Source organism: Rhipicephalus microplus, chromosome 5, assembly GCF_043290135.1.
Source record: "Rhipicephalus microplus isolate Deutch F79 chromosome 5, USDA_Rmic, whole genome shotgun sequence".
NCBI classification, from domain to species: Eukaryota; Metazoa; Arthropoda; class Arachnida; order Ixodida; family Ixodidae; genus Rhipicephalus; species Rhipicephalus microplus.
In genome coordinates this window covers 26,761,798-26,777,487 of record NC_134704.1, presented here as the reverse complement: position 1 = coordinate 26,777,487, position 15,690 = coordinate 26,761,798, and the positions used below count along the sequence as shown (strand labels likewise).

General features: G+C 45.9%; 1 protein-coding gene across 2 annotated transcripts in view; it reads right to left on the bottom strand.

Annotated features, from left to right (window-relative positions):
- Positions 1–15,690, bottom strand: part of LOC142817695 (suppressor of lurcher protein 1-like) — a 238,064-nt gene that overhangs the window by 194,235 nt on the left and 28,139 nt on the right. The window contains exon 1 of one of the 2 annotated variants that reach the window (XM_075895047.1): positions 11,652–12,061. The exons of the other annotated variant lie outside the window; for it this stretch is intronic. Coding sequence (XP_075751162.1) covers positions 11,652–11,736 — 85 coding nt within the window. The 5' untranslated portion in view covers positions 11,737–12,061. Of the gene's footprint in view, positions 1–11,651; positions 12,062–15,690 lie in introns of those variants that run through there. 2 annotated transcript variants of the gene reach the window in all.

Below are 15,690 nucleotides of genomic sequence, written 5' to 3'. Positions count from 1 at the left end.
GGGACGATGAAAGAGTGAAAAACGAAATATACAGTGCCACTGAAAGTGAAGAATGATCAGCGTAACAACAGTGACACTCGTCTCATCTTTCGGACCACGTCGTGGCGTGATTGCAATTGACCGACGATGACCGATGACATACATGTCTATTTGGACGCCACTGCATAAGGGCTCGCTTTCTCTAAGAGTGCTCGACAGCTTTGAACTTGGCTTGGTCACCATGACAACCACTGCACAAAAGCATGAGCGAAACAAGCAAAGAAAGAAAGAAGAAAAAATATAAAAAAAAGATAAAGAAAGAAGAACGAGAGAAGGAGAAAAAAAAAGAAACAAGGGAAAAAAGAAAGAATGAAAGAAAGAAAGAAAAGAAAAAAAAGAAGAAAGAAAGGAAGAAAGAAGCGTTTGGGTAACCTCTAATAAGTAATATTATGACTGCCAGAAACACACGACGCCCGAACAGTCGTACGACTGTTGACACCATGAGCTCGCAAAGAGGTTTCCAACAGGTTTCCAACAAGCCACACCAAGGTCTCCTACCAACAGGTCGAGTCGACAGTTTATCACGCACCCTTCCAACCCAATCAAAGCCTCAGTTGCGCCAAGATTCGACGCCGTTTAAGTAACGCCGAACTCCGGGCTATCCCACCTCGCTGCACCGTTATCGGGCGACAGACCATACGTCATCGCACTCTAAAAGCTCGCAAGGAGAGGAAAGAGGAGACGAGAATAACAAGAGAGAGAGAAAGGCAAGAACAAAGAGTGAGACACGTCCGAAGGAAACCAGAGTCAACGCCAGCGGCGACGAAGTTTCGAGGGAAGCGGGTGTTATGTCGGGCATCGCCGATGGAGTCAGACTCGACCGTCATCTCTGGACCCGCCCCGAAGTGCACGACTGGGACACGGGGGAGTGGGGGGGAAAACGGTGTCGCAAATTGCGAGGACTCAGCCGGCATCACAACTTTCCGCTCCGCTGGCTGCTCGCTGGTTGCCTTCGGCCAATCGACTACATAGGCGGGCGGCTGCGACCGTGATGGATTTGGATCTAACGCCGCTTCGAGAGGCCATCATGGACAGCTGCGTCTGGCACGACGGAACGGCGACTAGCGAGAGTGCACGCGCACTGCGAGGGGCACGCAGGGAAGGAAGGGGGGGGGGGGGGGGATCAAGATCCGCTCGATTGTTTTGCCGAGATTGGAACGACGGATTGCGAGCTTCACTCCAGCTATTGAGGATGGAGACGCCTTCGAAAGTGTTTGGATTTCTCTCACGATGCGACTTTGGGGGGATGCACTTGGGACGCTGCGCGATTACGAGAAGCGGGGAAAAAAATCTGGGTCGCTCAACTATAGTGGAAAGTGCGAAAGCATATCTTTATACTTTTTTACATAATATGGTGGTGCGTTATTGTGAAGATACGTTACGGCTTTTGATGCTCCTTCTTTCTTCCCTCTTGCATCGCTTGCGCTAATTTTTTTCGCATGAGTATGTTAGATGCTCATGCATGTAACTCCTGACCTCCACTATCCTTTTAATTGAGGGACAAGCAGTATGCTATGCTATAGACGGCACAGGCAATAGAGCACGAGAAGTTCCGGGATTGCACATACTCTGTCACTACACGTTAAAAGAAAAATACTCTTGAAATTGCAATGTAATAACGAGCCATAGCCAAATCGGTCACCGTTACGTAACGTAAGAGTGAATGTCGACACTTTAATTATAATATCGGAGATTGATAGGCCCGGGCTGCGTGGAGCTTTCACTTCATTGGTTTTATTATTCCATTCCTTTCTCCCGAACTCACTCATTATTATATAAGCATTTTATTTTGCACTAGAACAGGTTAGCTATACTTTGACCATTGTGGAAAATGTCACTGCCTTGAGTTTTACTCTTCTTTCGCTTCCAGCCTGCGAAATATTCTAAACGTATGCAAGGGAGGTTAACTTCTACCTAGCGCTTATCCTACAGCGGGCAGAGAAAAAAATATACGCAGGTAGATCACCAGTGAACTTCACAAAACTGATTAAATCGCGTTTACCACTAAGATTGACTCACATACCAAGCGATGTGCTACATATCGGCGTGCTTTGCAATCGTAGATTACTGTCCTAAATTTACCAATTAGGCATTGAATCGTTTTAGCGGTGTCAAGCAGCGCGGTTGCACCATAACCGTGAGTGGCAAAGTTTGTGCAGTCCCATGACGACCTATTAAATTTGACACAAGTAATGAGAGGGAGGGGGATCAACAGATGGAAAGATGGGGAGATTGGCCAGTTGCTAAACAATATGGCATCTCCATGTTAGGGAAGGAAGGAAAGTATCGCCTACAACCCCACGTTTGCATCGTTTTTTTTTTGTCTTTCGTTTCCTGCTTTTATTTTTTATGTCAATTTTTTTGCTATTTTAGTCTGCTTCCTTCAACCTTAAACTTATAACAAGCTGCCTGCAGATGTAAGAAAAAAAATGGGCAATCGCAATATAAAGTATGGACTTCACATGGACAAGCAGAGCGAGAAGAAATTACCATTAAACAAGCTACCAGCTGCTTTAAGTTTTCTGAAGTCTTTTGTTCGAATGAGTATATTTTAGCTGTAACTGGTTTGGCTAGTATGATATGATTCCTGACATAGAATGCACAATTGCTTTCCCTATAGTGGTTTTTCTGCAAGTATCCTGCTTTCTTATTGGTTACCTTCGTTCCTTACGTTAAGTTTTCGTCTTGCTGGCCGAAGCTTTGTAGACTGCAGCCGCCTAATACCATACGACTTCATTTTCAATTTCTTTTAACACTGTTTCATTTTTTGTTTCCTTTGTGGCAGTGCTCCATTTATTAACTACACTTTCTTTTCCATCAGCCATTACACGCCTGCGTCTTTCATAATCTGCTTTTTTTAACTTTCACTTGCACGGAGGAAATCCAATCAAAGTTGACTTTACCGATCCTGCTGCTAGCATTTCATATCGCGCGTTTCCTAATGCAGCGTATCAAAAATTTCTTTTCTGACGAGGTCGAGGCCACCGCCGCCTTAATATCAGCCTCGGTGACCACGCTGCCAAAAAAAAAGTGTGAGAGCGTCGCAATAAAGTGGCACATACTGTTACATTATGCAAGCGAAAGAACTCCAGCCCTACTAAATTAAACGAGAGTCTTAGATCCACGAAACTTTTTTTCTCATTGCCCTGTTGCCTATGTCTCGCCATCTCCGTGAGAATTTAAGAAACTACTTCTGACTGTGTGGGTGTCTAGTTAACACCCTTCCCCCCTCTCTCTCTCATGCGCACACACTTCTTAGTTAAGTTTGAGACAAAAGCAAGGCAACAATATTACAAAAAAGGGCTGCGTACATGCAGGGGCACAGCCAGCAAATTATTTCAGGGAGGAATTTTTGACCATGATTAATGTATGTTCGTGCGTGTGTTTGTATGTGTGCGTGTATATATGCACGCAAATGCGAAGTGTGAACTCTCACTTCTCGGCTACGCCAGAGCACCTGCTGCGCGCGAAGTTACTTCCACTGTACGTGCAAGTTGAGTGCTGTAAAAAAATCTTTTGTTCTTATCAACATTCCGTAAACATACATAGTGTGCCCTGATAGTTCTCCATGCAAAACAACAGAGCGAGCCCTCCTTGCATACGCCTCATGCAGCCCCCATTGTTCCAATGTTTCGGTGATGTGGTGGTCATTCGTGCATATACACGCGTATGAATCTGCCTTGTCCATGAGTCTGAGCGAAGACCATTGTGATCACTGTGCGATCTTTCGAGCACAAGGAACAAAATACTGCATATAGCGAACCAACAAAGAAGGGCAACTTCCACAAAGTAAGCCTATTAGCCGAATCGTAGCTTATTCAGTTTAGTGATAACTCCAGAACGTAATACAAATAAAGCTACACGACGCGGAATCGATGTTAAGCTTACAATGCCACACTTACGAGGGAGCAAAGTTCGCCCTTACCGGAAACCCAAACATTTCCCTCGCGGGTAATGCCTCGTGAACGGAGGCGCCTTATGCGATACAATAAACCTGGACTGTGTACGTGGTATGGAATTTGCATCTCATTCTCTCCCTCTTTTATTCCTTCATTCCCCTCCCCATGTGTAGGGTAGCAAACTGTACGCAGTCTAACATCCCTACCTTTTCTACATTTCTTCTTTCTCTCTCGCGTTCACTTTTGCATCAACCATACAAAGCCAACTTCCTTTGCAGTGAAATCATTCGTATCCAGATTGCTCTCGTCAGCTCCTCATTGTGTTTACTTAGTACTTGCTGTAATTACCTCTCATTACAGCCATCGAGGGCCTCACGTGCGTTGTGTTGACCCACTGCTCATATATTAACCCAGAGTTCGCGCTAAAGGAAACGTCTTACAGCATGAAACAAACGCACACGTAGAGGCACCGAAACAGGCGCAATTCGTCCGTAGAAAACTACGCCGTAATTGAAGACTTGCGACGCCAAACAGGAAGTGGGCCGAACGGCACCGAGCCCGCGACCTTGACGCTTCCGGCCTCGTAATGAAGCATGATAAGGATCGCCAACAACTCATCATACTCTTAAATGTGGGCCATGCGTCAGACAACTTTGTGCTGTTTTCTTTAGCTTTCTTTAACCGATATTTTTGCCGCGTCGTTTACGTCAGGAGGACAGGCGTCCGTCTTCCTGCGAACGCGCAAAACATCAAGCGCACGTGCGTTCATGACACAAATGCGATCTTTTTCAGACGAAAAGAAAGCGATAGATAATAATAATATCTGGAGTTTAACGTCCCCAAACCACGATGTGATTACGAGAGATGCCGCAAGTGAGGGGCTCCGGAAATTTCGGCCACCTGGGGTTCTTGTACGTGCACCTATCTGGACGTGCACTGTCTTTAAAATTGTCTGGGCTAAGCGATGACCTGTAGGCGTGGAATTGTCATGGCCACATGTCCCGCCTTCATAGCGTCTCCTTCCATCTTCTTTCATGCTTTTATTTCTCTAATTTCTCCCCCCTCTCATCTAGTAGGGTAGTGAACCAGCCGCGCGTTTGGTTGACATTCATGCTTGTTGTTTTCTGCTTTCCTCTTTTTACTCCATGTCCCTGTCCTCATATATTGGGCATTATGATCAATAGTGTTTCTTTCTTTTTTCAACTTTTAATAGCAGAAATTTCTTGAACAGCCAGAGGTGCGTTTTCCTTTGTAGTTCAAACTACATATTTCTTTCAGGTGTACACTCTAACAGACAGTGATCTCCCTAGAGTATGTTCATTGCATTCGCAGGTGTAAGTTCACTTAGGCCTATATTCGTAAGCTATTCTCTATGTAGGGATGCCTCCATATCATTACTGGGTCACTCAGTTGCACAAACGCAGGCCACGTAGGGAACGGCAATGACCAACATGCTTGTGATGCACACCAAGATATATAAAACGAGAGGAAACGCAGATTGATGCGCATCACACTGGGTCGTCTCTGTTTTTTTTTTATTTCCTTACTCTGAAGCGCATCAGAAGTGTGAAGACGTACCAACTAGCCCCCAACGTCACCTTATTGGCAATGGTAAAAGCGCCCTGAGTATCTTCTCCGGTTGGCTACCCTACGCTGGCAAAACGGGAAAGCGGAAAAGAAAGACAAGAGAAGGAAAAAGAATGGAAAGAAGGAAGCTGTTCAAACTAGTAACGAGAAGCCTTAGCCTATGTTTTCACACATACCTCGCTCCTATGACGAAAATTTGTTAATTAACAAATCATTGCAGTGGACTTTTCGAGCACTGGGACTTGCAAAAAAAGTTGCCGTCATTTTTTGTCATTTTTTGTTCATTTTTCCTGCCGATGCGGGACGCCAGTAAACTCAGCAGTAACGGACCTAAATTACGATGCAAGCGCCTTCCACCGGTTAATGAATGCGGGCTTGCGTGCACATTGCGATCCCCGGGCCCGTATGCATGCATGTCTAGAGCAATCGGTGACGGTGAAACGAGACCTCTGCATATGTATACTAGGTTTAGAAACGTCATTAGAAAAATAAATGTTTATGAGCTACCATAATTAGGTGAGGCTAACGAAAATTGTTTTCGGCAACATGCGCGTGAGTTAGCGTTTACTGCACGGAATTGGTTTTCAGTATCAGCAGTAATATTAAGCGTATTGCGATACAGGCGTGTAACCGGGATAGTTGGTATTTCTCGAATACATAAGCTATGTCGGAGAAACACTTCAACAACAAGGGGTCAAGGAGAACTAAGCATGACTTCCAGCTAACGTTTGTTACAAGTAATGTGTCGGCCCCTTGTTTTCTCGCGATTATTATGCTGTTTACGCAATTATGACAAAACAGGAACTTCCTGCCCATACATGTGTGATAATTGGTTGAGAATCCTATTTTCTATATGGACATTCTCGGCTGGATTTCGCCGCCGGTGTCGACGTGGGCGTCGATGTTATGCACCATATATGTATACGTATCTATATATATGAAAACGCAAGAAAGAAAAAAAAATGTCTTGGCTGTCCTTAAAATTTCACCGCAACGATTCTGTTGTAGTTACCGGGTGCACAAAGGTAATGTAAATCATACACAATGTGCGTTTTCAAAATGAGTGCGCTTTTCAGACACAGCGAAGTAACAATTTAGACGCTTATGAGCGGCCATCTGTATCTGTGAGTACGTTTGTTGCGTTATTTTTGCGCGAAAAACACGGGGCACGTTTTGATCTGCTTGCCATTCTGCGCGTGACCTTCCAATTTGTTGCTATCGCGTTCTATGCTTCGTCTTTGCGGCAAAGTTGTGAACTTTTGTGGAAGCTATAGTTAAGAAGCGTGTCAAAAGCAGGAGAACGGGGGCCAAAGAGAGGGGTTATGTGAACGTTGGTACTGTTTTTAAGCTCATTCCCGGTTATCTTTGTACTCATGGTCAGTCCACCTGTTGAAAGCGCCTTCTTACTAGTCGAAAGCCAGTGTGACAGTTTTGCGGTCTTTATGTACAATGAAAGCCACCAATCGTAGCAGCTTAGGATTTAAGGTGCAGCGCTGCAGTTCTCGAGGAGACGCGTTTCACGGCCGGCGACAGCGGCCGGAATTCGATTGAGTCAAAATGAAGGAGGAAGGAAGCAGACAAAGGGAGAAGGTAGGGAAGTTAACAATAAAGACATTCGGTTGACTACCCTACACTGAGTGATTAGGGAAGAGAAAAAATTAAAAAAAGCTTGTAAATGTACGAGCTACCACATCACCGAAAGGTGAAAGAGAAGCAGGTATGTGACAGGATATATAGCGCGGGCTACCAAGGGTTTAATTTTTCGTGACCCCCTTCATGCATAAGGTTTGTAGGCTCTTGTATAAGGGCAGGTCCTCGATGAGAACCAACGGACAACGAAGCGAGTAATGTACAGGGCGAGTTGTTTGTGGCAATTGAATTTGTTTTGCCGTAATTTCAATATATTTGCGACGAAAATAAGCGCACAATAAGACAGCTTGCCGCCAGTATATAGGGTCCAAACCCACAACGTTCGTATAACGTGGCCGAGGCTCTACCGTTTTTTAAAATCTAATTAGAGCGCGAAAACACGATAAACTCATCCCCGCACGCACACACACCGGCAACAAACACGAACAAGATCTACCATTATTAAGCTACAGCGGCATGCAGTCGTCCTCCCGAGCACCTTATGGCTATGTGTGCACGTCAAGCAGGCAATGGTAGCCAGTGCCAACACTCGTTTTCTTGTCTTTTCGTGCACATTAATTTCTTCACATTTATTCGATGATTACTACAGCTGAGTTGAAAGGCCGCAAAAAAACCCCGGCACATCAACGCAGTGAATGATGATGAGTGGGACGAAGCGTCTATGCTTCCGTCCGTCCATTCGTTCTTGCTTCCGTCCGTCCGCGCGACCATCCGTCCGTCTGTCCATGCGTACGTCTGTCCATTCGTTCATGCGTCCATCCGTCCGCGCGTCCGTGCATCTGTCTGTTTACCTTCTAGTATAGGTGTCCGTCCGTCCGTGCGTCCATCTGGTGAACACTCCAAGTACCGCCATCTGGCATCCACTGAGGCACATATCTGCTCCGCGTGTCCATCCATCCGTCCGTACGTCTGCTAATCTGTCTGTCTGTCCATCCATGCATACGTGCACATAATAAACACTCCAAGTACCGCCATCTCCCACCTCGCATCCCCTGTGGCACCTACCCACTCTAGAACGGGTATGCGCCACTGGTGGCTGCATACACCAACCGAGGATGGACAGACCCACATCCTAAGGAGCTTCGCCCCTAAAACGTCTCTGATACGTTCCTTCGAATTGATTGCCTCTTTGTTGGTTTTCGGTAAAATTACATCTAACAAATAAAAACTAGCCATTGACAAGTTACAGAGCGCTCCTAGTCCTTCCTTTCAACAGCTTATGGGGGTTGTGTTAACAGTGCAGTACATTTACAAGTTCAAAACGAACCAACAAGCTTGACAAAAAAAAAGTACTTCTTCCATAAAACTCACTTGTTTTGATGTAAGTACACATTAAGGAACCTCACGTGGTCTAAGCTATTCAACTAAAGGCCCCTACAACGACGCGCTCTAGAATGATATAGTGGTTTCGAATAAAAAACCCCAGCTTTCATTCTATAACCTAACCTGTTGCACATAGCCACGAAAGTATTCAGACAACCAGATGCATCGGTTCAACTCGTTCAGCGCTGAAACTTTATTTTGGTCGGATATGTTTTCATTTCGTGCGTATTTTTTTTAATACTTCAGACCTCAGAAGGCCACAAAAAAAATTAAGACAGTGGCACAGGCTGATGTGGCACAGGCTGATTTACAAGCCTGACGTCAAATCAAGCCATAATGGCTCAATGGCATTGAAATTAGGAAGTGGCCTATATATTTCGGGGTTTTCTTTCAATTCTGTGCCTATGGACCGACATATAATCGAATCCATACGCATGCTAGAGTATTCAAGCAAGCGTGTATATCTGTTTAAATTGTTGCACTTGCTCTGCCTCTAGTACAGATTACCACTGATAACGTGCGGGAAATGAAATGCACTAACGAGGAGGCGAATCGCTAACGCTAATGGCAAACTGTGAGTAAAGAAAGCTTTAGTGAGTGGATACCGGAGGTCACTGTATTAATAAGCTGCATAAATCGCCTTACCACAACTCTACTACTGATGGTGTTTTTTTCGCCATAATAAAGTGCGTGCTTCAACTTATTTACCTCAATATATGATATAGCGCGAAAGTAACGAGGCATGAAAAAAAAACACACATGGCGTGTAGGTTATTCTTTCTCGTCTAAGCAACATTTTGAGCTAACTTTTTTTGGAATAACGGCATGTCCACAATCTCAATTTATGGCCATCTCGAAGTCGATTAAAAGGAGAGAAACATAATATTTGGTGCCAGACATGCATATGGCATGACAAAAGACAAGCCAACAGTTAAGACGAGCTCGGGGCCTGATTAAGCTATCACGTTTTACTCTAGAAGGCAAAGCTTAACCGTACTCCAGATTTTTCATTGTACTTTTAGTTTATTTTCTCGGGGCAAATTAAGGAGTTAACGGCTGAGGTCTCATTCTGTTTGATCACAGTGGGATACTGCAAGCTTTGGATTAAAAAAAGCCAAGTTGACGATAGCCTGCGAGCGAATAAATACAGAAAACTACGCGCTGTTGTTCACACCGTGCACACCGATGGCCTGCCTGAAGATTCCGATGACGCCGTAAACACATTTCGGTTCACTTTGGATGGCTTAGATGGAGCACGTACTCATGAAACTCCATTGGAGCTCGCTAGAAACAAGTAAATGACAAAAATAAATGAACTGTGCGGTATTCACAGTTCACGAATGAGCGGGAGTTTACGAGGACAAAGTCGTGCACTTAAGCCGCGCAATTGTGAAATGCCTTTCGCTGCTTTAGTCTTGTTGTATTTAGAGCTTTCAACTTGTTCCCGCGCGACTTAAGGAAATAGTTCTCCCCCTGAATGCCAGCAGGGTCGGGCATTCAAGCATTCTAGCTGCGATCCTTTCCAGTATGCAAAACAGGCAGTGTTCTCGCAACGCCTTTCGGCGCAGGACCCTGGAAAACTCAATTACCGCGGAACCACTACTTAGCTTCTCTGAGGTTCGAGCGTGCCCTTGATGCTCCGCGAGCTGTGAAAACATTCCTCTATTTTGCGAGGCTCTTCTCCAAATCAGACAAGGAGGTAGAACGAACCTACTATCTATTTGTTCACCAGTGTTCAGCGACAGCGAATGGTCGCTTGTCGCTAGCATACAGAAACTGCGTAAAATGTCCGCTTGCGAGCGAATTTGCTTTATTTTATTTTTCCGGCTAAGGTCCGACCAGATGTTTCACGGAAAACAGTTAGTGTACCAGGCTCACAACAGCGCGGCTGTCAAGACATATTGCCTGCATTTCGAAGCTCAAGCGAACAAAACAACCTTTAGCGCTGAACCTGTCGTACGAGGGAAGGAATACGGTGTTGTTGGTAAGACAGGAGAAATAAAATTAGCACAAAGAAACAAAGAAACGAGAACGGCCTACGTTGTGTGTTTCGTTCTCGTCCCTGCGTTTCCTTGCGGTAAATTTTGCCTACTCTCATAGGAGCTGCACAAAGCTGCAGTGTAGCCTCAGAAACGGACGGATTACATGCGTCGTCCCTGCGCTGTGCGCTGAAGTTTGAGCAACGGGGTGGTGTGACGGTAAGCACAAAGCGCATGAGCATGAACCAGCAAAAGTGATGGAAGATATGCGCGTCAAATGCATGACCATGGTAGTATTCATTAGATTCTTGCTTGATAAGGCGCACATAAAAGTCAATATAATTAGTGTTGGAGTTTTACGCTCCAACTCCATGATATCATCGATATGATTATTAGAGACACCGTAGAGGAGGGTTCTGAAAGTTTAGATACGCCTGGGGTGCTTTAATGTCCGCCTAAATCTAAGCACACGGACCTCTACCGTTCTGCTTCAATCAAAATGTGGCCGTCGTGGCTGGGACTAGATTTTGCGACTTTCGGGTCTAAATTCAAGCACCAGAATAGAGTGTACTAGAACACTTATTCTAGTACACTCTTATTCTAGTACACTCTAACCATAATCACAAGACTATCGCGGAGAGTGACAGCACCGAGGAAGAGCCCGAGTTCAAACCAGCAAAACTTGATACGTAATCCTCCGAACTGAAATGTATGGTGGTAGTGGTATTCACGATACGATAAGTTACAGAGAAGGTTAAACGGAATGTTAAGCTCGCTCTCACTTGTTGGAGGGAAAGCGTTTGTACAGAAGGGGTGATCATCAAAAGAAAAATATGGGAGTCGACATAATGCGGGATGTGATGCCATGGTTTCAGTTGAAGCGTAGCGGCTAGAAAGTTACACGCGAGACGACTGACTTGACGCATGGAATAGCACGTGCTGGCTGCGGCATTTGCAATCATTCACAAAGTTTACAGCAGTCGGCAGACAGAGGGCAATGCGTCAGTACTCGAATGCTGGCTGAGTACGAATGAGACAAGTTTCACGTGGTACGCTTCGCGCAGAATTAAGCCCTCATATCGGCGAATAGACGAGATAGATCTGAAAAGTTGTAATGCGTGAACGAAAACTAACTAAACGCGGTGAGTGAATGCAGTATCGTGCGTGGACTTACAGCGTGTAGCGCCCAGTAGAAGAGTCAGGATTGCAGCGCCGAGTCTGAAGAATGCGCTGGACAGGTGCTCCCCGCTTCGAAACATGGTTCTCACGTCACTTATGTCTGTCAGCAGCGTGGAAGCTCAGCGGGTGTTACGCGCCACAAGAGACGCGAAAAAGAAAGAAAGTAAAAGAAAAGCACCGCGTGTAAAACTGTTGTCAAACTACGAGCGCAACGACAGGTACATGCGAAGTGTTCGGCTGGCGCACGCTGCTCGTCTTCAATGCGAGATCGTCGGCATGGACGAAGCGCGAGTGCGATGTGTGGTGCCAGCAGACGACGCGACGTTCATGACGCGGTACGACGAAGAACTGTCTCCCACGTCCACGAGTCGCGACCTCGAAGGAGAGGACAATCTGCGGTGCTCCTCACCGGCTACTGCTCTCTCAGCGGAATGCGGCAGCACTGAGTCCGGACCCGACCACCATTGCCAGCCGGAGCGCGAGGCATGCTTTCCCGCTCGCCTCCTCGGAGCACCGGGATCTCTCCGCTCATTGCATCCGAAGCGCCACCGCTGAGCGCATGCGCCGCCGGAGAAGGGTGGTCGCCTAGACCCTCTCGCGTACAGAATACTCCGCGACGAGAAAATAGTGCCCACCTTTATTCCAATTTTAAATGGTTTCTCGGCTCTTTCATTGCCCGGCTGTGTTATTCAGTCGCCCCGAATAACAGACCGTCGGAGCCGTTTTGGCCCTTCCGGGCTGTCCGGCCTAATGTTAGAACACAATGTAGCGTGACAGCCGCGATCAAAACCACCGCTATCTTGCCGCGCGCAGGCACGTACCCGCGAATGCTTGCGGGCCAGAGGGCGCTGCGGGCTGCGAGGAGGCGGGAACAGTGATGCTTGAGGGAGAGTAGACGAGACCGCGTGTGGATCGATGTCTCAAAGAGATGCTGGAGAGGAAAAAAAAGAACGCGAGGAGAAGATTGGAGGAAGGAAACAGCATAGCCACGACTCGCTCGTGGTGGGGGTAAGAGATTATCTTCAGCGATACGGCGGGGAGGCTAGAACGAACGAAAAAGAAGAACAAGTATGAAAGATCACGAAACGGCGATGCAGTTCGCGCGGAGGAAAAAGGGTAACGGAGGCTACCGCGAAGGCAACAGTGCAGCCCCTTAGGAAAGCGGAGCACGTTCCCAAGAACTCCGCCCCACACTTTCCCTTTTCTTCTCGGAGGTGCTGCTCGTCACATCAGGCGCACGCGAGGTCGGGAACACGCGAGAGACACGACAACGGAACCTCGCTTCTCTGGCCACCAGAGATTCGTCGCCAATGCATCCTGATTGGACTTCCTTTCAGCGCCACACACCAGCCGCCAACGCGCACATTGCTTTACCCACCACCGTTCACGTTTACTTGGTATGCCCGCCGGTTCTGTCTGCACATCGGTAACAGCAGACAAAACAGCGCGACCGAAACACGCTCGCCGGTTTCGCCAGCGTGGTTTTGATGTAGCGGAGTCGTCACCGCCAAAGTTACGAATTCAGGTACCGATGTCGTAAAAGGAGTTCCCGTCAGCCGCTACGTAGCGAACAATGCCTGTGCAGAAGGTCTATAATTCTCCTTTCGTTCACAGTAAGTTCAGCTCCCGTAGAGCGGCACTCGTGAGTGGTTCTAGCGTGAGTTTTACCTTTCATGGCAAAGTGTGATCTTAGTGCTGAAGATAAAATAACAATGTCCTTTCTTTATTGGCGAGTATGCCCCAGAGGACTTAAAGAGAGGGTCGCGTTTGTAAGACGCGAAGTTATAAAGCAGGCATTGGAAACATACGGGGCATACATATGAGGCAAGTAGGCTGCGCCTAAACGTTTGCACATCCTGGTAGCGGCTAGTGCTTTGCAGTAGCCGTCTTACTTTGTCGCAGGGTGATTTTGTACTGGCTGCTTCAAGTGTTGTCCCAAATGAGAAGCTTGAGAAACACAACTCTTCATTTCGTTCAAAGATTGGAAAGTTCATTTTCATATAGCGTAATCCCGTACGAATGAACAGCGAAATGGGCTGGCGTTTTTAATTGAAGTTGACAAAAAATAGTGATCGTATGCGCATATACTCCTTGCTCTGGTTCTTTCTTTTCATTTTCTTTGTTTTATTGTTTATTGATTCGTCTTTATTTTATGAAGTTGGATAGCAAGCTTCAAAGCCGCCTACCTTTACATGTTGTCAAATTTGAATAAACTAAGTCTTATTGTTCATTTCTCCCTCGTGTAAGCTGCCGGTACACGTGTTTTTTCCGAACCCTTGAGTATATTCTTGAAGATGTCATTTTTCTACAGCAGCTCTACACTAGACTTACTGTTCTTCAACCAATTCCACTGTTTGAGCTCACCTCTGCTCGCATAATCAGAAGGGACCTTAATGATTTTGCTTGGTATAAGCTCCGCAGAACGTAGTCCCCTAATGAAGGGCACAAACTAATGTCGACAAGTAGAGATTAAAAATAAAGAAGAAAAGTAATATTGAGCAAGTGTCATCAGCATTGATGTGTACATTCACTTGACGCCATTTTCTTTTCAACTTTCATTCTAACTTCTATTGAAAGGCTGGGTATTACTGTTCAAGATGTTTCACTGTCTAGTTCTTGTTTCTTCGAGAGGTCTTTTTTGAAGTGGCGCGTTGGTGCGTTGTTATGTAGACTAGATGCGTTATAAATGCCTGCTGTACTTGTAGAAAATGACTGATATGTTATATATTGGCAGCACGTGTATCGTATATCCGGTTAAGTATAGGAATATGGAGTTAGCGATATTTTACAGCGAAAGCTGTTATGAGATCACAACTCGGATCTCGCGAAGCGCAGTAGTTGTTTGCCGCCGCCGGTGTCCGTAACCACATCGCGCGAAATTAAATAAAAAACTAGTACTAATGACACAGTGGGGCTCAAACCTGGGTCCGCTGGGTGCCAGCCCAGTATTCTACCACTGAGCTACGCCTGTTTTTTTATTGCCTGTGTACATACAACAATCACAAACAAATATACATCAAAGGACAGTGATGAACAATGATTTGTTTGATTGATATGGGGGATTTAACGTCCCAAAGCCACTATATCATTATGACACACGCCATAGTGGAGGGCTCCGGAAATTTTGACCACCTGAGGTTCTTTAAAGTGCACCCAAATCTGAGCCCACGTACGGGCCTGCAGCATTTCCGCGTCAATCAGAAATGCAGCCGCCGCAGCCGGGATTTGATCCCGCGACCTGCGGGTCATCAGCCCAGTACCTTAGCCACTAGACCATCACGGCGGGGCACATACATGAACAAAAGAAAAGAAGTAAAACGTGTGAAAGTTAAGAGGCTTGTTTAAGTTATTTCATCTGTATAAGGCTTTCCACTTGATGAAGCCATTTGGACACTTCCTGTTGAACCTTTCGTGATCCCACGAATGAACAGACAGATTGAAAGTGGTATTGCCGAACCGGACGTGCATTAACATGAGCATGGCGCACCGCCATTCTGGATTACTTATGCTGCGCAGGCCCAGTAACATAACTATAGGTCGAAAAGTATTCCTTCTTCATTTGATACTGGTAGAAATCTGACGCCGTAGGCATCAAGAGGCAGATCCTTTTTCAAAGTCTTTTGGAGAACATCTCAGAAAAAGACTGGATGCCAGAATTCAAGGAAAACATGTTCAATTGTTTCTGGTGTTTTGCAGAGAAGACAATCATCGCCCAAGAAACAAAGAAGCCTTTTCTTGCATCCACGTTTTATCGGGCAATGTTCATCCAGAGTGCAATTTAAGGAAAAAGGATTTAGCTCCAGGTGACACCTCCATTTCCTTACACGGCTTAAGGCATTCCGGCCTGGGCTACACGGTATAATGATCTATATAGGGGAACAGGAAGAACCGTTTCTGCTAGATTTTTGTATAACTTTTTACGCGAAAATGTATACTGAGCTATTCCATTGAAAAACGTGTTTTTAGAAAGAGACAAGACTAAAAAAGTTCTTTTAGGTAACCTATAATGCTTGCTTTCCTGTGACCAGATGCCA